Source organism: Mauremys mutica, chromosome 16 (genome assembly GCF_020497125.1).
Source record: "Mauremys mutica isolate MM-2020 ecotype Southern chromosome 16, ASM2049712v1, whole genome shotgun sequence".
In the NCBI taxonomy this organism is placed as follows: Eukaryota; Metazoa; Chordata; order Testudines; family Geoemydidae; genus Mauremys; species Mauremys mutica.
In genome coordinates, this window is record NC_059087.1 from 365595 (window position 1) to 390927 (window position 25333).

At 45.3% G+C, this 25333-nt stretch overlaps 1 protein-coding gene across 1 annotated transcript in view; it reads right to left on the bottom strand.

Moving 5' to 3' along the window:
- ZNRF3 (zinc and ring finger 3) overlaps positions 1 to 25333 on the bottom strand; it is a 73978-nt gene that overhangs the window by 12527 nt on the left and 36118 nt on the right. The window contains exons 3-4 of the mRNA XM_044989499.1: positions 5197 to 5271; positions 133 to 264 (exon numbers count right to left, since the gene is read on the bottom strand). Of these exons, the coding sequence (XP_044845434.1) occupies positions 133 to 264; positions 5197 to 5271 (207 nt within the window). The remainder of the gene's footprint in view (positions 1 to 132; positions 265 to 5196; positions 5272 to 25333) is intronic.

Below are 25333 nucleotides of genomic sequence, written 5' to 3' on the forward strand. Positions count from 1 at the left end.
TGAGTGAGTAACTAACTGTTCTCCAGTCAGCACTCATGGAAAGCATCACACTACATGTTATCAAATCAATGCTATTAACAGGTGCTGCATGAAGCAACAGCAACACAATCCCCACTGCCCACTAAGTCTCACCCGTGGGGGCCGGTGCTGAATCCTTGCTCGTGCCACTTTCTGCTTGTTAACTATGTTCATCAGTTTGACAGCATCAGCCCCCTTCACATACACCACTGGCCTCTTCAAAGGGTCTTCTGAGCCCTGGTTCAGCTAGATGAGAACACAGTACAATTCCATTAAATAGATTTATTTCAGATCTCTCTTTTCAAGAGAAGGAGAGGAGACCATGAGTGAATGAAGATAGCACTAGATACACCACTTGTCATTTTGTAGTGCATCAAACACTTTACTAACATAAAATTAAGTTAAAAACTTGAGTTAAAATTAGGCCTGTCCATTAATCGCAGTTAACTCATGTGATTAACTAAAAAATTAATCACAATTTAAAAAATTAATCGTGATTAATTGCAGTTTTAATTGTGTTGTTCAACAATAGAATAACAATTGAAATGTATTAAGTATTTGTGGATGTTTTTCTACATTTTCAAATATACTGATTTCAATTACAACACAGAATACAAAGTCCACAGTGCTCACTTTATATTATTTATTACAAATATTTGCACTGTAAAAATGATAAACGAAAGAAATAATATTTTTTAATTCACCTCATACAAGTACTGTAGTGCAATCTCTTTATTGTGAAAGTGTAACTTACAAATGTAGATTTTTTTTTGGTTACATAACTGCACTCAAAAACAAAACATAAAACTTTAGAGCCTACAAGTCCATTCAGTCCTACTACTTGTTCAGCCAATCGCTCAGACAAACAAGTTGGTTTACATTTACAGGAGATAATGCTGTCCGCTTCTTGTTTACAATGTCACCTGAAAGTGAGAACAGGTGTTTGCATGGGCCAATGGGAGCTTTGGGGGAGGTAGCAGCAGGCAAGGGCAGTGCACACAGCCCTCTGACACCCCCCCCTGCCCCCCGGGGCTGCAAGGACATGGTGTTGGCCGTTTCCGGGAGCAGTGCAGGGCCAGGGCAGGCAAGGACCCTGCCTTAGCGTGGGGTGCTGCTGCCGCTCCAGCTAAGCGGCGTGGGGCTGGAGCCTGCACCCTAACCCCCTGCCCTGAGCCCCTGCCTGCACCTCACATCCCTCCTGCACCCCAACCCCTTGCCCTGAGCACCTTCCTGCATCCTGCACCACCTCCTGCACCCCAACCTTCTGCCCTACAGTCATGGCCCTGCATGCAATTTCCCCCACCCAGATGTGGCCCTCAGGCCAAACAGTTTGCCCACCCCTGTTGTAGAATATCTACGCAACACACATTTCATCAGCAAAATTCAAGCTCCTAGCTTGTGAGCCCTTTGACTTATGAGCTAATAAGTTCTTCTGTCTTCAACAGCAGAGCTTGTAAACTCACTGATAGTTATTTGGCTTCTAATGCTTACTTGAACCAACAGGTACACACTTGGGTCTTAATCTGCAAAAAATTATTCACGTGTGTAGTCAATTTGACAGTTTGAATTTACCAAAAATGTCTTCATGTAATGGAGGAATCCTCTCTAATCTAGAGACTAACTTGAAGCGTCAACCACAGCCACAAGCATCGCTGAAACTCAGAATTTTGGCACACAAACTGCTTCCCCTATAAGTGTCCTGGGACCACTGCACAGACCTACTTGAGATCCTTTCAAAGTATTAAACCTTAGCAACCTCTAAGCATATATTATGTATCAGAGTGGGGAAAAGTCTAGACTAGAGGATTCCTCTGTTACAAGATGACATATATGCAGTAAATTCAAAAGGTCTAATCTGACACAGAAGAACCATGGGATAGATAAAGCCACAAGGCATGACCAGAAGGGGACAGAGATGCAGCTATCCTTGTAACTGCTACACCCTTACACACTTATTTTCCCTTCAAAGGAAATGTTCTGGGCCTGACTCACCCTGGAAATTATCCCCTAGGAATTCAAGTATTCTGTTGAAATTTAAAGATGAGGGAACAAAAATCTAACATTGATTCTCAGCCTGAGGGTCACGACCCTCAGAGAGCCTCAAACAGGTCAAGAGGTTATAGCCATCCTCCATTTTTTTTAAATGACTGGATGGGAGAGGGTCCCAAAACTTTTTTCTGTTGTAACAAGGGTTCACAGTCCAGATAGGTCAGGTGTTCCCAGCCTATTCCACGGTCACGCAGCCTAGTGCCAGGAAGAAGCACTCATGTGACAAATCACAGGTCAAGGAGAACACTTGCTTAGCCTTGAGGGATGACAAGCAATTTGGTCTCAGAACTTGTGACTTTTGCTCATTAACCTGTGTCAGGAGGTGACACAGGAATGGCTACATGCGGAGCTACACAGGCCAAATCGTAGTTCCCTTTAAGTGACGGCTGGGAGCAGGAGGTAAGCTTGCAACAAATAACGGGACAGAAAAAAAATGTGGCCGTTCTCTTCTATACATAATGTGCAGGCTGAGACAGAATAAAATGACTGATCAACTTAGCAGGTGTTTGTCTGCACAGAAGGATTCTTTGTTTAGAGTTTGCAGGCTCTGACATTGAGAGCTTATCCATTAAATCTAGCCTTGCAGGATATGATCAAAGGAAGCCTTAGGATAGTAAAAAAGACCTCTGCAGCAAGCTCTCCTTTTTCTTTTCTCTCAGGATGGGGGGGATGGAAGAGGGAGTTCTCTTCCTTAGATTACTGCTGCAAACCTGGGTCATGGCTTTTAGTCAGGACAATGAGGCTTTAGATGTGAAGGCACAGGATGCACAGGAAGTCAAAGTTCCTTTTAAGTAACTGCTGTAAATACATTCTTTCACTAAGGATCTCTGAGAACACTGTATGGGGAGAGTCAAATTTATCCCACTTTTCATTGATTAAAAAAACCAAACCAAATAGTGTAGCATATATGCTGGTATGTTTCTACCAGGCATTCTGCACTCACTACCTCGTCCTTGCTTTCCTTTTTCTTGAGAGAGAAATACTAGCAGAGAAGTCAGGGCACTGAGTTCTCGCTTATATACTGCCAACACCTTATATACTTTCAGGACAAGTTAATTAATATCCCTTATACCAAGCGCTCCAGAGTATGAGCCCAAGTCTGCAGGAGAGAAGTCAGAGGAAGAAGGGGATTCATTTTTCTACAAAGACGACTACTTATCTGGAGGCTCTCAGAAGCTTTCCTAGAAAATTTATCAGGATGTATTGGAAGTCACCTTTTCCCTAGGAGAGTAGGTCAAGGAGGACAGGGAAGAATTTGAGGGGGTCACTTAGATCCATGCTCAGGAGCTATCCCCAGGGATCACCAGAGTGGTTTGATGGGAAAGTGGATGGCTCAACAAAGAAGAGGCAGTGCAGACTCACCTTATATCTTTAAAGCACTGACCAGGGGCTGTAACGTGACCACACATGAAGCACCACATTAAGGAAACCAGTGTCTTCAGGTGGAGTAATAACCCTGAAAGGAACGATTCCAAGGCACTGGGGGTCACAGTTGTCAAGGGTAGTAGTGCTGAATTTGGTGATGGGCATTTGGGGCAGTGGATTTGACGGCCCAGCCATCTTGCAAGTATAGGGCAGATTCCCTTTGAGCAGATTCTGAGCACACGTCCCACAGGCCCTAGTTCTGTCCACGTCTGTACTGGATATTGTGCCACTTTCTCCTGGAACCTGACTGCTCCCTTGCCTGAAGTGAAGCACTGACTTCAGTCAGTCATCCACCGCTGCAGGACTCTTCCTGGTCATCAGTGACCTCCCACAGGGCCGTTGCTCACTCTTTTGTGCTACCATGTCTGCATCCAGGTCACACCACTACCCCTGCTGGCCCAGGAACAGACTAACGATGGGGAAAAATGAGAAGATCGGGAGAGTAGAGAAAGGAGGGCTGTCAACAGAACCCAAGGGTGGGGGGCTAAATCCTCAAGATCAGAGTGGAGCTAGTTAGAAGCTGTGTGCTGTTGCACAAAAGCAGCAGACTGGGCCTATGAGGAGGCAGTTGGAAGGTTTATTTAGGAAGAGCGGTTTAGGCACTAACATTCTGAGAGTTTCACTTGCTCCTGTAGCCAGTCAGTTTCCACACTAGAGGATTCCTTCCATGTGTGAAAAATCAAGAATTACTCATGCAAGTAAATGTTGCAGAATCAGGGCCTAAGTTAAAACAGATCTCTTGCATGTAAGATTTTACACCTCCACTTGCAGATAGTCTCTAATATACATGCTCTGTACTCAATTTTCAAACATGTTTCTTCCAGAATTGAAACCAGTTCTTTCAAACCTAATCACACAGGCTTTCATCCATGAGGACTATACACAGGCCCAATTTAAAACTTTCATACTGGAGCTATTTTTGTCGTAGCCCTGTTCAAAAAAGCATAGTTAGAATTCTTTTCCACACTTGTACAAGTATTTTCCTGCTCCCATAACTCAGAACTGGCTGAATGGATTTTGCTCAAACTTCCCACAAAAAACACAACCTTGCCCTCCCAAAGTGAATAGAAGTGACACACACAACCAACTCCACTAGCAAGAGGCAAAGCCTGGAAAATGTCAGTCCAAAAAGTGAGAAAACAGGGGTGTAAAACAGAAAACATTTTGCAACCTGAACTGCAGTGGCTGCTGCTAGTGGGCACGACACTGAAGCATCCCCTCCACCCTGTACACCAAATACTCTCCCTTTGAGATGAGGGGGGTGAAGGGAGCATCCTGGACAAACACAGAGATAGATTACAACAGTGTCTTAAAAAAAAAAAAAGTAGTGAAAAGGCTGAGGTGGTAATCAGTGCCTGTGTGTGCTGTGCAAAGGGGAGTACTCACATCTCCCCTTTCCTAGGACATTACCTCTTCCACCGGAAAAAGACTAAAATGCAGCAGATTAAAAAGTAGGAAACAAGACAGACTTCTCTGGCTTTCCCATTCTCCATCACCCTCTGTCAGGGTACTTGCTTGAAGAGGGGGAGGGAAAAACCCAAACACCACATCCCCAGAGAAGAGCAGGTGTGTCTATTCTAGGACAGCTCTATTATGAGAGCAAAGAACACAGCTCACGATTCACAGAGTTTGGTGTACAGCAGCCCTAACAGTGAGGGTAAAGCTCACAGAGACTGGGATAAGCCTGGGCTCCCTGCTTTGTACCTGGTCAATGGCATCTGGGTTTTCAGAAACATCAAAGATGACAGCTGTGGCTCCTCGCTGCACTGCCCGCTTTGCCTGCAATGAGAAAAAGATAATGCCCCTTTAACACCTCCCAAAAGGGAAATGTCCCCCCTGCTCCCTACCTCTTCCCATCCCAGCAACCAGTGACACTTCTAGGCATAAGCAGACTAAGCACGCTTAGGGCCCTGAGCAGCTCAGGAGGCCCTCTATTTGCACATGCGCACGTGTCTGTGTGTTCCTGCTTTGGGCCCTGAAGGGGCTTGCACTGCCTCTGCCAGCAGCAGCCTGCTCTCTTCCACTTTCACATGCCGGGCAGGAAGTAAACATGATTAAAATGGTTTTTATTTCCATATAATCAATTCAGAAGGCAACTGCAAATGCAGGGATAACGGAATCTCTAGTGCAGGGAGTAGCCAACCGCTCCAGGGCATCCATGGTGCCCTTCCCAGCCCCGCTCAGTCTCAGATGAGAGTTAAACTTTTACCACTTTTTTAAACATTTCTTAGAACTGAAAGAATTAAGTAACCTAGAGAGAAAAGTCCCCTCCACAGACCACATAGGAGGGAGGAAGTGCTGTGGGGCTCCATTAGAAAACCTTTTCTGCAGTGAGGAAGAGGGAAAAGGGTTCACCTTTGGCAGGTGTATAAGGAGACTCAGGGCCATTACACATGCCATCTTTAAAGTCTCCTAAATCCATTCTCTCTGCAGTCATGACCAATTCTGTCCAGTGAGACTCAGACTGTGTGTTCCCCAGATGTTTTGAAAAGACATTGCTATGTCTGTCCACTAGAGGTCAGTCTTACTGCATGCAGCATCTCCACTCAGAGAAGATCAATTCTATTTGATTTGTGAAGGGTTTAAAGGGGTCGGCAACCTTTCAGAAGTGCTGTGCCGAGTCTTCACTTATTCACTCTAAATTAAGGTTTCGCGTGCCAGTAATACTCTTTAATGTTTTTAGAAGGTCTCCTTCTATAAGTCTATAATATGTAACTAAACAATTGTTGTATGTAAAGTAAATAAGGTTTTTAAAATGTTTAAGAAGCTTCATTTAAAATTCATTAAAATATAGAGCCCCCCGGACTGGGGTCCAGGACCTGGGCAATGCGAGTGCCACTGAAAACCAGCTTGCATGCTGCCTTCGGCACCCGTGCCATAGGTTGCCTACCCCAGGTTTATACCAAGGGACCATAATTCAGAACTGGAGTGACCAAAAGCCAGCCGAGGACACTGGTATGTATTAAAATCCTCTGGGATAGTGAAATGGGGGCTGCAGGCACCTTTCACTGCTGCGTCTGTAAGTGTCTCTGCAACCTCTACTGAAATGCTGTCCTGTAACTTCCTACCACAAACAATTGTCACTGAATCATCACAACTAGCGTTACACCTCCAATTAAAAAACAAAAAACAAAACAACAAAAAAAACACCACAGGAGTCCTTGAAGCACCTTAGAGACTAAAAATGTATTTGGACACACGCTTTTGTGGGCTAAAACCCACTTCATCGGATGCATGCAATGGAAAATACAGTAGGAAGATTACACACACACACACACACACACACACAGAAAAAAATGGGTGTTGCCATACCAACTCTAACTAGACTAATCAATTAAGGAGGGCTATTATCAGCAGGAGAAAAAAAAAAACTTTTGTAGTGATAATCAGGACGGCCCATTTCAAACAGTTGACAAGAAGGTGTGAGTAACAGCAGGGGAAAAATTAGCATGGGGAAATAGTATTTACTTTGTGTAATGACCCATTCACTCCCCGTCTTTATTCAAGCCTAATTTAATGGTGGACAGTTTGCAAATTAATTCCAGTTCTACAGTTTCTTGTTGGAGTCTGTTTCTGAAGTGTTTTTATTGGAGAACCGCGACTTTTAGGTCTGTAATCGAGTGACCAGGAAGGTTGAAGTGTTCAACTGTTTTTTGAATGTTATAATTCTTGACGTCTGATTTGTGTCCATTTATTCTTTTGCGTAGAGACTGTCCGGTTTGGCCAATGTACATGGCAGAGGGGCATTGCTGGCACATGATGGCATATATCACATTGGTAGATGTGCAGGTGAACGAGCCCCTGATGGTGTGGCTGATGTGATTAGGTCCTAGGATGGTGTCCCTTGAATAGATGTGGACAGAGCTGGCAACTGGCTTTGTTGCAAGGATAGGTTCCTGGGTTAGTGTTTTTGTTGTGTGGTGTGTAGTTGCTGGTGAGTATTTGCTTCAGGTTGGGGGGGCTGTCTGTAAGCAAGGACTGGCCTGTCTCCCAGGGTCTGAGAGTGAGGGATCGTCCTTCAGGATAGGTTGTAGATCTCTGATGATGTGCTGGAGAGGTTTTTGTTGGGGGCTGAAGGGAACGGCTAGTGGCATTCTGTTACTTTCTTTGTTGGGTGACTTCTGGGTAGGCTTCTGGCTCTGTCAATCTGTTTCTTCACTTCAGCAGGTGGGTATTGTAGTTTTAAGAATGCTTGATAGAGATATTGTAGGTGTTTCTCTCTGTCTGAGGGATTGGAGCAAATGCAGTCGTACCTTAGAGCTTGGCCGTAGACAATGGATCGTGTGATGTGGTCTGGATGAAAGCTGGAGGCATGTAGGTAAGTATAGCGGTCAGTAGGTTTCCAGTATAGGGGGGTGTTTATGTGACCATCGCTTATTAGCACTGTAGTGTCCAGGAAGTAGATTTCTTGTGTGGACTGGTTCAGGCTGAGGTTGATGGTGGGATGGAAATCGTTGAAATCATGGTGGACTTCCTCAAAGGCTTCTTTTCCCTGGGTCCAGATGATGAAGATGTCGTCAGTGTAGCGCAAGTAGAGTAGGGGCATTACGGGACGCATCCATGAAGGACTAGGTTTTCCCCATGCTTCCTCCAGAAAACAATCACTGTAACAAAGAGAAATCACAGGGCCCTGACCCTTTGTAGAGAGAACAATGGAGCATGTGTTTAAATCCAATAGGAAATAAATAGTGGTACAAACATGCCTGTTATGGAGTAATACTGATGTTTTACTACAAGAAACAAAATTGGCTGCAAGTGTGAAGGACTAACTGGTCATTTTCTCTGCTCCATTCTCTCTATTGTTTTCATTTAAAACCTAATAAAGCACATCAGACAGCACCTGAGGGAAAGCAGCTCCCAGACAGGGTCTCTGCCTCAGCCCTGTAAATATTTATCTCCTTTGAAGTCAGAACACCTGGCTAATCGCTAATAGCTGTTGGGAATGAAGAGCTAAAAAGAATCTGATCTAGTAAAGCTCTTCTTCTCTACCATGGAGATGTGCCAGTGAAGTGGCAACTCACCCGGTATTGCTCAGAAGGGTTCTCTCACAGATGCCCTGCACTAGCTCAAGTGTTGCAGGCATGTAGATTTTAGAGCCTGTTAGAGAGCAGTTCTTTCTCAGTGGGCAGATGTGAAGAGCTTTTGATCTCTGGAGATTTATACTTTTGAAGCATGTCTGGGTTTGGTTCATTTTGCACAGAATGGTGAACAAGCAGGTTTACAGTAGATAACCCCAAAATTACCAAAACCAAGTCTGGTCACTCATTACTATCTTGTAGCACAGATTCATAGAAGTTAGAGGCCACTTTGACTCTGAAAGAGCATCCACACAGAGGTTCAATGCAGTTTAATTAATCCATTTTAAATTCACTGCTTTAGCTAATCTGAATTACATTTCCTGAGGTCCCTGTGTAGACAAGCTCTTATTCATAGGTTTTTCTCTATAGCAATTTAGTTAATAGGAGTACTCCGCAGACTTGAGAAATTTATAATTATTTGATCCTGAGACTCATTAGGTATAATTTTGGGTTGCCTCATCTTGACTTGTTCTCCCCCAATACACATTAAAGAACAAAAAGGCCCAGCAGCTCTTGAATGTCAAACTCTTACACCTGTATTTTCTGTAAGCTGAAGATGACGAAGAACCACAATGCCTCCAGCTACTAGCATCTGGGTACCTGTGGGGCACCACACAACCTTGCAGCATATTTCCAGAGAGCATGTTACAATATCCACTGCGTGTTGCAGCATTAGCGCACCACAGCAATTGCAAGCTCCTCTTCCATAGACAAATTAGAGGCTCAGCACAGCACCCAACTCGTATTTTCTAGGCTGGCTGGCATGAGGCTTGGGTGAATCAAGGGATGTTACAGCTACATGAACAGTAACTGTCATATAGCAGAGGAAGCTGAGAAATTCTGCTGCATTAGTCCACAAAGCAGCACCTACTGACAGAGCTGCTGAGCAATGGTACCATAAGTCCTACCACTTTGCCAAGAAGAACAGAACAGCTGACATCCTGACTTGAGTGCCCCCACCCCAGCTCCAACTTCTCTGCATAAACTTGAATGCACTCAGCTCATTAAAGAAGGCGGGTCCCAGAAACATATTACAATAGCAGCTTTAATTCCTAACCTTAATAGTGGTATCAGAAGCATAAGTAGCATAAGACAGCAGCCCCTGTTCAGGAGATATTAATGCATTTTACATGCCCTAAGCATTACACCGACTTGATAGATAACATACAACATTATGTCAAGTATCAGAGGAGTAGCCGTGTTTGCTGCTTTTACAGATCCAGACTAAGAATCCTGTGGCACCTTATAGACTGTGAGCTTGGCTACACTTACAAGTTGCAGCGCTGGTGGAGGCTTTCCAGCGCTGCAATTACACCCCGTCCACACTTGCAGGGCACAACCAGCGCTGCAACTCCCTGGCTGCAGCGCTGGCTGAAAACCCATCCCGGCAGGGGTATAAGGAGTGCAGCGCTGGTGATCCAGCGCTGCTCAGCAGGTGTGGACACTCACCAGCGCTTTAAGTGTCCTCCAGGGAATAAGGAGTTATCCCAGAATTCCTGTTCAGCCACTCTGCTCATCAGTTTGCACTCTACTGCTCTTGCCTCAGGTGACCCGCCCTTTAAATGCCCCGGGAATTTTAAAAATCTCCTTCCTGTTTGCTGCAGCCAGGTGTGTGTGGAGTGCAATCAGTTAATCTTTCCAGGTGACCATGCCTCCACGTGGCAAACGAGCCCCAGCATGGAGCAATGGCGAGCTGATGGACCTCATCAGTGTTTGGGGGGAGGAACCTGTGCAGGCACAGTTGCGCTCCGGCCGTAGGAATTACGATATCTTTGAGCAGATATCAAGGGCCATGCTGGATAGGGGCCATGATCGGGATGCACTACAATGCAGGGTGAAAGTTAAAGAGCTGCGGAGTGCCTATTACAAAGCCCGCGAGGGGAATCGCCGATCCGGAGCTGCCCCCACGACCTGCCGTTTTTACAGGGAGATGGACGAGATACTTGGGGGTGACCCCACTGCCAATCCCAGGATAACGATGGACACTTCTGAGCAGGCTGGGGGACAGGAGGAGGAGGCGGAGGCAGAGGCAGAGGCGGAGGCGGCGGCGGCGGCGGTGGGGGGGGGAGGAAACCGCGAGTGAAGCTACTGGGATGGGGGAAGACACCCCAGAGTGGGCATGCAGCCAGGAGCTCTTCTCAAGCCAGGAGGAAAGTACCCAATCGCAGCAGCCAGCAGTTGCAGAAGGACAAGCAGAGGAGCGGGTTAACGGTAAGCGGCTTTTATTTTCTGGGTGGAAATGTTTCTGGAGAGGAAGGGGGGTTATGGCTGCATGCATGCCAGCCTCTAGATGTGGAATAGCCCGTTGATGTGGTCTATCACGTCACGGTAATCTGCTTCAGTTATCTCAGCAAAAGTTTCATCCAGAGCGTGGGCAATATGCCTGCGCAGGTTTATAGGCAGAGCCACTGTGTCCCTTGTCCCAGTGACGGTGACGCGTCCGTGCCACTGTGCTGCCAGTGGTGGGGGGACCATTTCTGAACACAGGCAAGCCGCGTAGGGTCCCGGGCGGAATCCACATTGCTCTAAAAGAGCCCCCCGCTGTTCCCTAGTGACTCGCAGCAAGGAGACATCTTCCAGGATTAACTCCTGTGAAAAATGTTGGGAGACTCTTTAGTGAAGAGATAGGGAGATAAGATCACCCCTGCAGCTGCATCTTCACTCAACCCCTCTAGCACTCCAGATTACCCGAAGCAACCAGCTCCCCTCTATCACTCAAGCCCCACTTCTCCCTCTATAAGCACCCCTCACTCACCATTTCGTGGCTTCTGTTGTGTTATGCGTTTGGGAAAAGAACGCTAAAGTGAGAACTCCCTCAGTGTAACAATTCATGTCTGGAGATAGTGAATACAATGCTGCCCGTGTTAAATGTTGTCATTTCTGTGTTTCTACAGTGACCTTGACTACTGGACTGCCCAGATGTTCAACATCACAGAGGCTTCAAAATTTGAGAAAAAATCCCCGAAAGAGCAAAGAGGACATGCTGAAAACTGTTCTTCATCACTCTGCTCGAGAGAGTAAAGAATTGAAGGAGTGGAGAGAGAAGGAGAGCAGGATCCGCAAGAGAAATGCAGTGGCCAAGAGGAAAAGCACGGAGCGGCTGCTAAGCATCCTGTCGCGCCAAGCGGACTCTATAGAGTCACTCGTTGCCATGCAAGCAGAGCACTACCGTGCTACTCCCCCACCCCCACCCCCGTCCCAAAGCTTTTTGCCTTGTGCCCCAATGTCAGCTCAAACCGCCTTTCCCCAGCATTCAGGTTCTTACCACCACCAGCTGCCTCCAACACCTGTACATTCACCAACCAGCCCTGATACTTACCACCACCCTTACCCTCTGCACTCAACCCCCATCACCATGCAGTATATGCACCCTGAAGTGCAGGATTCATTAAACATCACTCCAGACAGGACATATGCAAACTTGTGACTGTACAGTTCACCAACCCACACCCCTGCCCTCTTGTGTTCATGAAATGTTGTGTGTCTGTCTGTCTGTCAAGGAAGTTTTTTTCTTTTCAATAAAACAATTCTTGGCTTTGAAAACAGTCTTTATTATAGCAGATAGTTAAAGATAACTTAGCCCAGTAAAGAAAGAGGCACTGCAAATCATATTATTATTAGGGTTAATAGAATAACAGTGTAAGCAGTGCAATTCACTCCCATGCAAGGCAGCAAACATTACTGTTGGCTTTCAGCCTCAAATTCTTCCCTCAAGGCATCCCTAATCCTTGTAGCCCTGTGCTGGGCCTCTCTATTAGCCCTGCTCTCTGGCTGTGCATATTCAGCCTCCAGGACTTGAACCTCGGCGGTCCATGCCTGACTGAATGTTTCACCCTTCCCTTCACAAATATTATGGAGGGTACAGCAAGCGCATATAACCGCGGGGATGCTGCTTTCCCCCAAGTCTAGCTTCCCATACAGACATCTCCAGCAGGCTTTTAAACGCCCAAAAGCACACTCCACAGTCATTCTGCACCGGCTCAGCCTGTAGTTGAACCGGTCCTTGCTCCTGTCAAGCTTCCCTGTATAGGGTTTCATGAGCCAAGGCAGTAACGGGTACGCGGGGTCTCCAAGGATCACAGTGGGCATTTCGACATCCCCTACTGTGATCTTCCTGTCTGGGAAAAAAGTCCCTGCCTGCATCTTCCTGAACAGGCCACTGTTCCGAAAGATGCGTGCATCATGCACCTTTCCAGGCCAGCCTGTGTAAATGTCAATGAAACGCCCGCGGTGATCCACAAGCGCCTGGAGAACCATAGAGAAATACCCCTTACGATTAACGTACTCTGATGCCAGGTGGGGGGGGCCAGAATAGGAATATGCGTCCCATCTATCGCCCCTCCACAGTTAGGGAAACCCATTTGTGCAAAGCCATCCACAATGTCCTGCACGCTCCCCAGAGTCACGGTCTTTCTTAGCAGGATGCGATTAATTGCCTTGCAAACTTGTATCAAAACGATTCCCACGGTCGACTTTCCCACACCAAACTGGTTCCCGACCGACCGGTAGCTGTCTGGAGTTGCCAGCTTCCAGATTGCAATAGCCACCCGCTTTTCCACCGTCAGGGCAGCTCTCAATCTTGTGTCCTTGCGCCGCAGAGTGGGGGCGAGCTCAGCACACAGTCCCATGAAAGTGGCTTTTCTCATACGAAAGTTCTGCAGCCACTGCTCGTCATCCCAGACTTCCATGACGATGTGATCCCACCAGTCAGTGCTTGTTTCCCGAGCCCAAAAGCGGCGTTCAACGGTGCTGAGCATTTCCGTGAATGCCACAAGCACTTTAGTGTCACACGCAGCAGGAGAATCGATATCGATATCATCGTCAGACTCCTCACTGTCACTTTGGAGCTGAAGGAATAGCTCGACTGCCAAACGTGTTGTGCTGGCGACACTCATCAGCACAGTCCTCAGCAGCTGGGGCTCCATTTGCCACAGAAATCGCGATTCACACACAGAGAGTAAAACAGAAAGACACTCACAATGGCGCCAAACGCTGCCGGAAAGACTGAATGCTGGGATGTGAAGCGATGCACCACGGGGCGCTGGCAAACAGGAAGCGGAATGACCCGCACACTTCCTTCCCCTTCCCACAATACTCAGCACCAAAATGGGACGAGGTGCTCTGTGGGATAGCTGCCCACAATGCACCTCTCAATACAGCGCTGGAAAGTGCTGCAAGTGTGGCCACACTGCAGCGCTGGTAGCTGTCAGTGTGGCCACACTCCAGCGCTGGCCCTACACAGCTGCATGACCAGCGCTGTAACTCCCAGCGCTGCAACTTGTAAGTGTAGCCAAGCCCTAACAGACGTTTTGGAGCATGAGCTTTCGTGGGTGAATACCCACTTGCATCCGACGAAGTGGGTATTCACCCACGAAAGCTCATGCTCCAAAACGTCTGTTAGTCTATAAGGTGCCACCGGATTCTTTGCTTCTTATACAACATTATGTTGCAACTACAGCAGGAGAGAGCAGGCCCACTGGTCCCAGTAAAATACAAAATGTAGGCTATTATACGAGAGAGATCTGGTTGTAGACAAGCCAATCATGGAAACTGGGATTAAATAAATGCCACTACCCATTTCTGCAGCAAACCTGCTTGGCTAGTTTCACTTTAGCCAATTATAACCAGGCAAGGCAGGATTTTGCTAGGCCCCAAGTAAAGGCAGAAAACTCAACTTTACTTTTAATTCTCACTTGTCACTTTTTCCCTTTCTCCGCCCTTGTTATTCCTATTTCCATAAAGGTGGCCACCCAAGCACAAGGCTAACAAGCATGCTGGTCAGCTACTGTTCCCTGAAGCATGAGTCAAAAGTATGACACAAGTAACCCTTCATCAGTCTACAGACTAAGGATTTGAAGCCCTGTCTCAAAAAGTGCCCTGTTTTCAAACTGAAACTTTTCATTCCAAAGGAAATTACCTCTAACACCCACCCACACCCCCCACACACAAAAGGCTGAAAAGGTGAGGGGCAGCACAGCAGTCACTTCAAAGACTGGGCATTGTTTTCTTTGCCTTGGTTTAAGATTCTGATCAGAAGGGTGAAAACAGACCAAATGTGTGAACTAAGCTATTACAGAGTCTGACTCATTACATCTCCACAGACACTAAAATCAAGTCTCTGACCAAGTTACCAACTTAATGAAGCAGATTACTGTGAGGAGAACCCCCTTTCTAAATATAAAGGAAGTGTAATTCAGTTCGACAATGAGATATGAAAGCTTCAGATGTGGAAATATAAGCGGGTGTTAGAGCGGACTTGGGTGGGGGCAGAGTGCTTTACACATACAATACACATGCATACGCTATGGATCCCATTCCAGCATTTCGCTCAGCTCCACTTTCCATAATTTAGTTGCAGCTTGGCCTGACCTTCCAGGTTTCCCTGGCAAGAGATCAAAGAGCAGAAGCCACAAACACACCACAGAAAGCAGTCTCTCTCTCTCTCTCCCTCCCTCCCCCACAGCCTCTCCCCTTCTGGTCCCTTCCCCCCAGATTTTAAAATCACAGCACTTTGTTGAGAAGCAAGCGAGTGTGAGCAGGCTGGGGCCTGAACACAGGCATTTTCTTCATCTGATTTTCAGCTCTTTCCCTTAGCTCTCTGAAAGTAACTCAGCAAGAGAAACCTTCGCACCTGCACTGTAGGAGAGGGAGGAACAGGCAGCTGCATGTCTTCCACCCAACAATAATAAAGAGAACTCTTTAAAGTTGTGGTGCAAAGCCTCCTTGCTTCCACAAAGGCCTCTCTCCCCCCTCCTCAAAAACATCTTTTTGGATAATTAAAAGTCATTAAACCTTTGAAAGTTTCCAATCTGCTGCTTACTCAAAGCCCTCCTGCTTACTGAAGATGCAATTTAAGCCTAACTTAAGAAGATACTTCTTCATAAAGTGCCTTTCTGCATTAAAAATAAATAAAAGTATCAGTTAATGTTTAAAGACTACTTGCTACTCTTAAAAAAAAAATGTAGCAGCCAAAATGTAAACCACGAAGAAAGGTACAAGCTCAAAAGGTAGGAGGTTGGGAGGCTACTGCACAGAGGTTATAACAGGGGTTAGCAACTTTTCAGAAGTGGTGTCCCGAGTCTTCATTTATTCGCTCTAATTTAAGGTTTCGCGTGCCAGTCATACATTTTAACATTTTTAGGTCTCTTTCTATAAGTCTATAATATATAACTAAACTATTGTATGTAAAGTAAATAAGGTTTTTAAAGTGTTTAAGAAGCTTCAATTAAAATTAAATTAAAATGCAGAGCCCCCAGATCGGTGGCCAGGACCCAGGTTGTGAGTGTGCCACTGAAAATCAGCTTGTGTGCCGCCTTCGGCACACGTGCCATAGGTTGCCTACCCTGGATTATAATATGCAGAGTCAAACAGCAACACATTTCCTTAAGTCTCAATTCCCACACAAATGACTTTGGCAAAGTGAAGCTACATTGCAGATGCATATCCATGTTTGAACCTATGCTACTTATCAAGAGCATTAGAGTTAAAAACAAGAAATAGCCCCCCTTTCCTTCTCCCAAAAGTTAGAACCCTCAGAAACAGAATTACTGTTGTAGTTGTCAAACAAGGTACCAAACCTTAACTGTACTTTGTACAGTGGGCAATCCTCCCATGTTCCTCTATCTGCATGTGGTGTATGAAAAATGTATACACCACAGAAACTGGACTAAGATCTGGTTATTATACATGTCTGCCAACGGAAGTGTGATATCTGGCACCATTCTATCTTTTGCCATTTTAAAAAAAGTGCTCTAATTTATGCATTATGCTAGCTCTGTGTATATGTATAACAACATTTGGGTACTTGGCTGCCACATGGAATCATAGCTCCTTTCAGGCTTAAGCCCAAAGCACCTGATATGCTGACTACTCTCTGCTCCTGGTAGGAATGGGCCTTTAATGAAGACTGGGGAATAATTGCCTTCAGCATGCTGTGTGTCTAATCAGGAATCTAAAGTTCTTCTACTTCTCACTATAATAAATAAAAAACCATAAACATCACAGTCATCATATGAATAAGGTTTAGGCATGATCTACCTGGAAAAGTCAGGTCACTTGGTGAATTTAAGGTTCAGTTTGTCAAGCAAGACACCATTTCCTGAGATTCAAACTTTTTTTTTTTTTTTTTTTGGAGGGGGAGAGGAGGGGAAGGGGACGTTATTTAGGTCTGGGGTTTTTTTTTTTTTTTTTTTTTTTTAAACTCCAATATTCTCATAAGATAATACACATTCACACAACTGGTTTGGGCTTGCAACCCTAACTCCACCATAAAACTTTGTTCTGGATGTGGAAATTGTCTTAGCATCATTAAAAAAACCCACCAAAGGCCCATTGGACAGGAGCCATTTCCAGCAAACCCAAGGAAGTTGACAAGAGGGGAGGCCTAACCGAGCAAAGATCTGGGATAGGGAGGGTGAGAAAGTGGGGCAGAAGTCTCCTCTTTACCACAGTTTCTACCTTAACTCTCTGCCAAAGAATGTATCTCCAGACAATCTCTGTAGGCCCTTGGATCGAAGTTGGCAAACCCTGGGATCTGTGGAAGGGCAGGGCCATCCGTACAGAGGCCCTGTACTCCTGCCACTGGCTCTGGCCACTAGTCAGACTCAACTCCCTGATGGTGGCTGACTTGGGTCCCCAAAAAGGGGGAGGGTCTGCAGATCAGTTGATACAGCCTGCAAGCTGGTATGACTTTTCCCTATGAACTTCCACAGAGCTTGAATGGGGTAACGTGCCTGTTCTCCAACCCTGTCAACCTTATCTCTACCTCTTCCCAGCACTGAGCCCAGTCCACATTGAGGAGGGAGCCCTCTGTAAGGTCTGGGCTGGAATGCCACTGCAAAAGGAGCTGAAGTCCTGCACATGGATTAAGAGGGGTGTAATATGGCATGTGATAGTTTTCTTGCTACATTCATATACAGCAGGTGCATTTCTATGCACCATCTTAGTTGAGTAGGGCACAGTCATGCCTCAGGACGGGGTCCAGAAGCTTAGGGACCATTTACACAGCTGTTCCGGTGCTTGTCCTATACCTGTATAAATTAAGTTGACCATACTGAATTCACTGGTCTCTAATTCCCACCCACCCCACATTGACACCTTAATTAATTGTACGAACGCAGCCCCAGTGAGGAAGAGGAAGTCAGAACCCAGGTACAGAGGAAAAGCCATTAGGTCTGATTTTCAGAGATGCCAAGTATTTATGGCCACTCTCTGGCCAGTTTGTTTCAGCAGAATCCCATTTATAACTGTTTATTGATCACAAGTTCACACAATGAATAGGGTGGAGGTAGCAGAGAGCATCTCTGATAGTCACAGGTGACATCAATCTGCCATACAGAAATAGCTTATACCAGGGGTAGTCAATAGGCAGACCATGGCCCAAATTCATATTGCCAGATGCTGTTGAATGGACCCCTAAATCTTTTTATTTAGTTATTATTGTTGTTTATTATTATTTTCTTGAGCAAGAAATTTGGACCTTGACAAAAAATAATTGACTACCTGTGGCCTACACTTTTCACAATCTGACTGGGAAAAACATGGTCTTTGGGAGCCTTTTGAGAAGATAGAGTGCAGGTTTGTGGCCATTCACAGCACTGTAATATTATAGAGTGATTCAGGCAGGGTGAACAGCCTGCTAAGGAAGAAAAACAAAAAAAAACAAAAACCACCATCATCTTGTTAATTAGCAATAATGGCAAGGGAAATGCAGATGACATTGTTCACAAAAGTTTAATGATGATTTTGTAGCAATGCCATGAAGCTTCTGCCAGCAGCTAGTGATATAGGTTGCATTCCAACATCCTTCTTAACCCTTCTTTTTTCAGCTGCTTATAAACAGATTCAACAAATTCCATTTGGACTGAAATTTTCTCTATTCTTGGTTCCAACCACCACGAGTTTTTCTGAAAGTATGAGCAAAATCAATGCAGCTATTCTGCACTGACAGTGTGTAAGCCCCTCTTCCCCTACCCGCATACTTCCTGCTTTTCTGAGAAAATATTTGTATTCCTCAAGAATAAAAAAAAGTAAAATTAACTAGTTTAGTACTTTCAATATTAGGATAATTTAAAGTGGCATTTCCACATCTGTACAGTAGATTCTTCTACTTGTTTTTTTGCCTTTCTTGAAGGCCATCAACAGGTCAATGGTTAAAGATGCCTCAGATAATGAATGCCACTCCAATTTACCATGAGCCTGGCAACTGTACGCTGCAATTTAGCGGTACTTTTCTCCTGAAAAAGCACAAAAGAAAATTAAATGTAAAAATCCACTGTCTTGTTCATTAATGGTACTATATAAAACACAATAATAGCTGGCAATGCTGGAAAGTTAAGGGTGAGAAATCAAGCACTCAAATGTCAAGTCATAAAAGCTAAAAGTTCTACTGCAACCCATTAGAACTCATCTCATATGAAACCCAGACCAGTAAAAGTGTGGCCACGTATCAATTAACTTAACAAAGCCAAAATATTCTCCAAAATAAAACCATCCTCTAGATCAATGATCCTCAGACCCCAGTGGTTCAGGAGTCAAATTAGCCATCTCCATTACCCAGAAGAGCCACAGTAGTGTGAATTAATTATTTCATTTATTATAGTACTTTTATATATTTTAATTCCCCGTCAAATAAGTTAATAACTTAGTGCAAGATAACTTAATTAACAGCATCCCGATTGGTTAATAATTAAATCACACCATGTTTTAATATTACGTGCTGCAAAGAGACACAGGAAACACATTAAAAAGCCACTTGCGGCTCGCAAGCTGCAGTCTGAGTATCACTGCTCTAGGTCATTTAGTACATTCTTCCTGATTATTGCTGTATATTTAGGGAAAAATTCTGTTTTCAACTACATTGGTGTAAATCCAGAGTAACTCCTTTGATTTCAATGGAACTACTGTGGATTTACACGAGTGTATCTGAACGGACTCCATCCCTTAAAACTGTAAGATCCCTGGGACAAACCTCTTTATTCCTTTGTGTTGGGAAGAACACATTGTCAGCATGTAAACAAATTACTAACAACATTAACTAAGCCACTTTACATAGATGTATAATTTTCTATTCCTGTTTTCCATCGTAACTGAACATGTCAGCTCCTTTAAGGAGACTTACTGCTGCTGAGTCACTCTGTCCTTTAAGGAAAGGGAATTGTAGGTAATTCAGTTTCCAGGCATACTCAATAATAAGGAGGAACTGGCAGGCGAACCAGCTGAGAAGAACCGGAGGAATAGCTGAGAGAAATCTGCAAGGACTGGGAGGGGCTGGAAAGCTCTCCAGTCATACAGCCCTGGTCTAGGACAGACTGACCCCACAGGAAGCAGACCAGAAAAGAAATAAAAGTGGTTTGGAGTGAAGGGGACGTGTTGCTCCACCATTCACACCTAGAACCCAGAGATGAGTGACAGGCCAGAATCCCCTAAGTTGGAGCAGCACCATCAAGAGGGACAAGCAGATGCCCCCAGTAGATGGAGAAAGGGATATTGTGTCTGAGCACCTAGTGATGGCCAACAGTCTGAGTCCAACCAGTACTGAGGGACCAGAGAGCACAAAGGGAGACTGTTTTGTTTGGACTGGTGATTTTGTTGATCCCAGAAGGACGACAGGGGGAACAAGCCACACGTTGTTTCAAGATATTGATACAGAATGGTTCACCTCTAGATGTCTGGTTTAAATCCAGCCCAGTTTGGTAACGAGTGAAAGTTATTACCATCTGATGGTGGTTCAGTGTGCCATGTAAAGAGAGTTAATGGGTCTCAGTCCAGGTCCTGGTGAACAGAATTGCTGGTAGTGTAAAGACCAGACTAAAAAGACCTGATAATCAGTTCAGCACAATGTGCTAGAAAGATTTTAAGCTGATCCTTAAAGAAGTTGGTAAATGTAACAGCTGCCCAAGGCAGTATGACATTAGTTTTGTTAGAGCTAAATATCAGTAACTATTTTTAGAGGGAACAGAAATAAGAGAAAGATGCCAAGGGCCAATAAAACAAAAAGAGGAATTAGAATCTTTTAAGATAAACATTTAATTGGCAGTCCCAGATTCAGACACGAATGTATGCAGAACGTGCAGTGCATGTGTTGCATAAACCTTTACAGTGGTCTTAAACCTTAGCTGCAAATGAAAATCATCCTGGCCCAGTTAAGGTTTTAGAACATTTTCATTCCCATGGAGGATCTCACACCATAGTACCCGGAGGGGACTGAAATAATGAAGGCAATTTAGAGTTCTGGGTCAGAGAGGCCTATTTACTCCATTGGTGATCATCACTCAGGGTATGTCTACACTACGGGACTATTCCGAATTTGCATAAACCGGTTTTGTAAAACAGATTGTATAAAATCGAGTGTGCGTGGCCACACTAAACACATTAAATTGGTGGTGTGTGTCCACGGTCCGAGGCTAGCATCGACTTCTGGAGCGTTGCACTGTGGGTAGCTATTCCGTACCTATCCCATAGTTCCCGCAGCCTCACCCGCCCCTTGGAATTTCCGGGTTGAGATCCCAGTGCCTGATGGGGCAAAAATCATTGTCGCGGGTGTTTCTGGGTAAATGTCGTCAGTCACTCCTTCCTCTGGGAAAGCAACGGCAGACAAGCATTTCACGGCTTTTTTCCCTGGATTGCCTTGGCAGATGCCATAGCATGGCAATCATGTTTTGCCTTTTGTGACTGTCACCGTATGTGTACTAGATGCCGCTCACAGAGGCGATTCAGCAGCGCTACACAGCAGCATGCTTTTGCTTTTGCATGACAGCAGAGATGGTTACCAGCCATACTGTACCATCTACCAATCCATAAATTGGTAAAAAGATGATCATGGTTACCAGTCCTTTTGCACTGCACCATCTGTTGCTGTCATAAGTGCCCCTGGCTGCTCTTAGCCAGGGGCGCAAAAGCCAAAATTGGGAATGACTCCCTGAGTCAATCCCTCCTTTTTGGTATCTAAAAATAGAATCAGTCCTGTCTAGAATATGGGCAAGTGTACTAGAGAACCACTGTATCATAGAACCAGAGAGCACAGCTGCTCTGTGTCAGATCCAGCAGAAATTATGAGCTGTATGCTATTCACAGGGGGTGCTCCTGCAACAACCCCACCTGTTGATTCCATTCTTCCCCCAGCCTTCCTGGGCTACCGTAGCATTGTCCCCCCACTTGTGTGATGAAGTAATAAAGAATGCAGGAATAAGACACAGTGACTTGTTAGTGAGAAATGAGTGGAAGGCAGCCTCCAGCTGCTATGATAGTCCAGACAGGACATTAAGAAGTGTGGAGGAGAGGAGCCCAGCATCGCGCTGCTAGTCCAGAGGCAATTGAATCTTTTCTTTACACATGAAGGGTGGGGGCTGATGGAGCTCAGCCCCCTTTTGCTATGATGAGGACAGTTACCAGCCATACTGCACCATCTACTAGGAAAAATTAGGGCCAGGCGCCCTTGATAGACCTAACGGATGCTAGTCAGCATGGTTACCAGTCCTTTTGCACTGCCCCATGTGCCAATAGGCTGATGATGACGATGGATATCAGTCTTACTGCACCATCAGCCACCCATGGCGGGGGGGGGGGAGCAAGGATGTTGGTGTTGAGTGCTGCAGCATCGCGTCTATCTGCAGCATTCAGTAAAGATAGGGTGACATGTAAAAGAGTCAAGAGAGGATTGTTTTTCCTTTCACTTCTGGGGGTGGGTGGGGGGATGCGTAAATTGCCGAGCTATGCCCTGACCCACCGCGGACACTGTTTTTGACCCTAGAAGCATTTGGAGCTCAGCCAAGAATGCAAATGCTTTTCGGATACTGCAGGAACTGTGGGATAGCTTGAGTCCTCCAGTCCATGAGCGTCCATTTGATTCTTTGGCTTTCCGTTACGCTTGTCATGCAGAAGTGCGCTGAGTCCCTGCTATGGCGTCTGTCTGGAAATTTTTTAAAAATGATTTTGAATTTCATCTTCTGTAACAGAGCGCTGATAGAACAGATTTGCCTGTCCTTACTGCGATCACATCCGCATGGTCCATGCTGGAGCTCTTTTTTTATTTTGATTTCGGACTGCATCGCCACCCGTGCTGATCGGAGCTCCACGCTGGGCAAACAGGAAATATTCAAAAGTTCGCGGGGCTTTTCCTGTCTACCTGGCCACTGCATCTGAGTTCAGATTGCTGTCCAGAGCGGTCAGTGGTGCACTGTGGGATACCGCCCGGAGGCCAATACTGTCGATTTGCGGCCACACTAAACCTAATCCGATATGGTAATACCGATACTAGCGCTACTCTCGTTAGGGAGGAGTACAGAAACCGGTTTAAAGAGCCCTTTATATCGATATAAAGGGCCTCTCAGTGTGGACGGGTGTGGCGTTAAATCGGTTTTACGCTCCTAAAACCGGTTTAAACGCCTAGTGTAGACCAGACTTCAGAAGGATACAAAGGAAATCATGTCAGGTTAAGGCAGAGAAGCATTTACCAGACAGCTTAATCTAGAGGAAAAGAAGAAGTTGAGGGGGAGGAAAAAAACCCAAAACCAAAAAACAACAAAAAAACCCACACCACAAGACAGAAGCATGGGGCGGGTCCCAGAAATTAGATCTTCAACGTTACTGAATCTCCTCCCCAAATCTCCAATGCTTGGGAAACTTCCAGGAATATTTTTGGGATGTAAAGGAAAACAGGGAAAGTGCTCCACACAGTGATGCAGCTGTGCCGCTGTAGCGTGTCTGATGAAGACGAGTTATGCCATTGGGAGACTGCTCTCCTGTAAGCATAATAGTTTCTGCCTCCGCGAGAGGCAGAAACTATGTCAGTGGGTGAGCGTCTCCCACCGACATAAGACCAGTGTGGACAGCACTTAAATCAATGTAACTTATCTCGCTCAGGAGGGTGTGTGTCTTTTTCACACCCCTGAGTGATGCAAGTTACTCCAGCTTAACCGGTAGTGTAGACCAGTCCTAAGTTGCTAGACTTGGGGAAGGAGGGGGGGTTAGGGGGCACGGTGCAATAGGCCATAAGAAAGCAACAAAAAGCCTGGGATTGACCAACATCAGCACAGCACTCCATACGAGGGCCCCAAAAGCTTGCAGGACATAAATAGTTAAATTAGAGGCAATATCCTCCACCTTCCGGCACAGCTTCACCCTGCCAAGTATGTCTTTAATTATGAAACACTGGTGAAACCAAGTTAAGAAGAAAAGTTGCCTAATGGAGTCTCCATTAGAAATTATACCAACCTCACTAACCTTCATTCATTTGATTTAAGTCCCCAGTCAGACAAACTTTGAGAGTCAAAGCTCCCTCACATTATGCAGTCATATTTATATCAGAGCCCAGGACACCCCGATCTGGAGAGCTGTAGGGAAATAAGCATGTTACAAATTGAGAGAGGGATTGAGCCCTGGGAACAGGAGGTGGGGCAAGCAAGGCAGATAGTTAATAGCTCTGTATGTCGAGTTTTACATTCCTATAGAAATAGCAACAAATTTCAAATTAATAAGAGGGCAATAGGAAGACTTCGTTATTAGAAGTGGCTATTTGGTTACAGAGCGATGTAGCCAGGGAAAGAGGACTGAAGTATGGGAGTTTGTACATGATGCAATATGACTGCATTTTAAAAAAAATGGACTGTGTCTCCTGGAACCTGACACAGATTAACTGAAGAAAAAAACAACTCATCCGCCATTCTTCAGTCTACCTCAACATACTGTTCTCTTTGCATTTGTTGGGTCCCAGACAACTCTGACAATCAATTACTAAAAGCTCTGGTGAGCCAGAGGGTCTGCCAACATGGAGATAGATGGAATAGCAGTTTAAGGCATTTGTCTTTGATGCTATTGCAGCATTTCTGGTTCAGAAGACAATTAAGAGGAGTGTGATGCTCTATTCCCTTGAGGACACTGCCCACAGCACAAACTCAGCCAGCTAACATCAACGCCATCAGGTACAGAGACAATAGGTCTGGATATAGAATCAGATCTTGGTTCTGTGATATGTCTGGAATGGGGGCTGAATTGATAGGCACTTCAGTTCCATGTACCAAAATTGGCATACTCATGCCAGAGCTATTAAGCTGACCTGGGACATGTTCAGTTTTATCTTTCATGGAACTCTGGTGATTAGAGGGATCAGCAGAAATGCACAGAGCACATTAGTGTTCCACTGAATGAGAAATGCCTCAGAGGGAGCCTGAGCTCATTCCTCTCCTGGAACAAAGTATGACTTTTGTCGTTGAGAATGGTTGTGAATAGGTCCATGGTGGGAGCATCCCACTTCTGAAAAATTTCTAAAGAACTGAACCAGTGAGAGACCTTTCATGTAGAGAAGAGCATTTTTTTGATGAGTGGATCTGCTAAGTTATTTTCAATCTCAGTCAACTGCAGAGCTACCAGAATGATGCAATGCTGTACATACCATTCCCATAGGAGAATGGCCTCTTGACCCAGATGGGATGATCTTGTGCTATGTAAAGAGACCAAGAGGAGCATCACTATAGTATTTTCTGTTAAAATATGGATGGCTGTGCCATGAATTAGTGGTCGAGAGGACCTGCAAGCTAGAAGAATGGCTCTGCATTCTAGCAGAAATCCCGCTGGAAGGACTTCAGACTATCAGCAGATGAGTCAGATGTGCCCCCAATCCTGTTTGGAGGAGTCTGTCACAAGAATGTTTGTTGGAATTGGAAACATGGACATCACATCCTGGCAGACACTTGGCCAACCAGAGTAGGATTGACAGGGCATTTCTTGGGAACTATTTCCCAATTTTGTTGGGTCTGTTTGGCTGA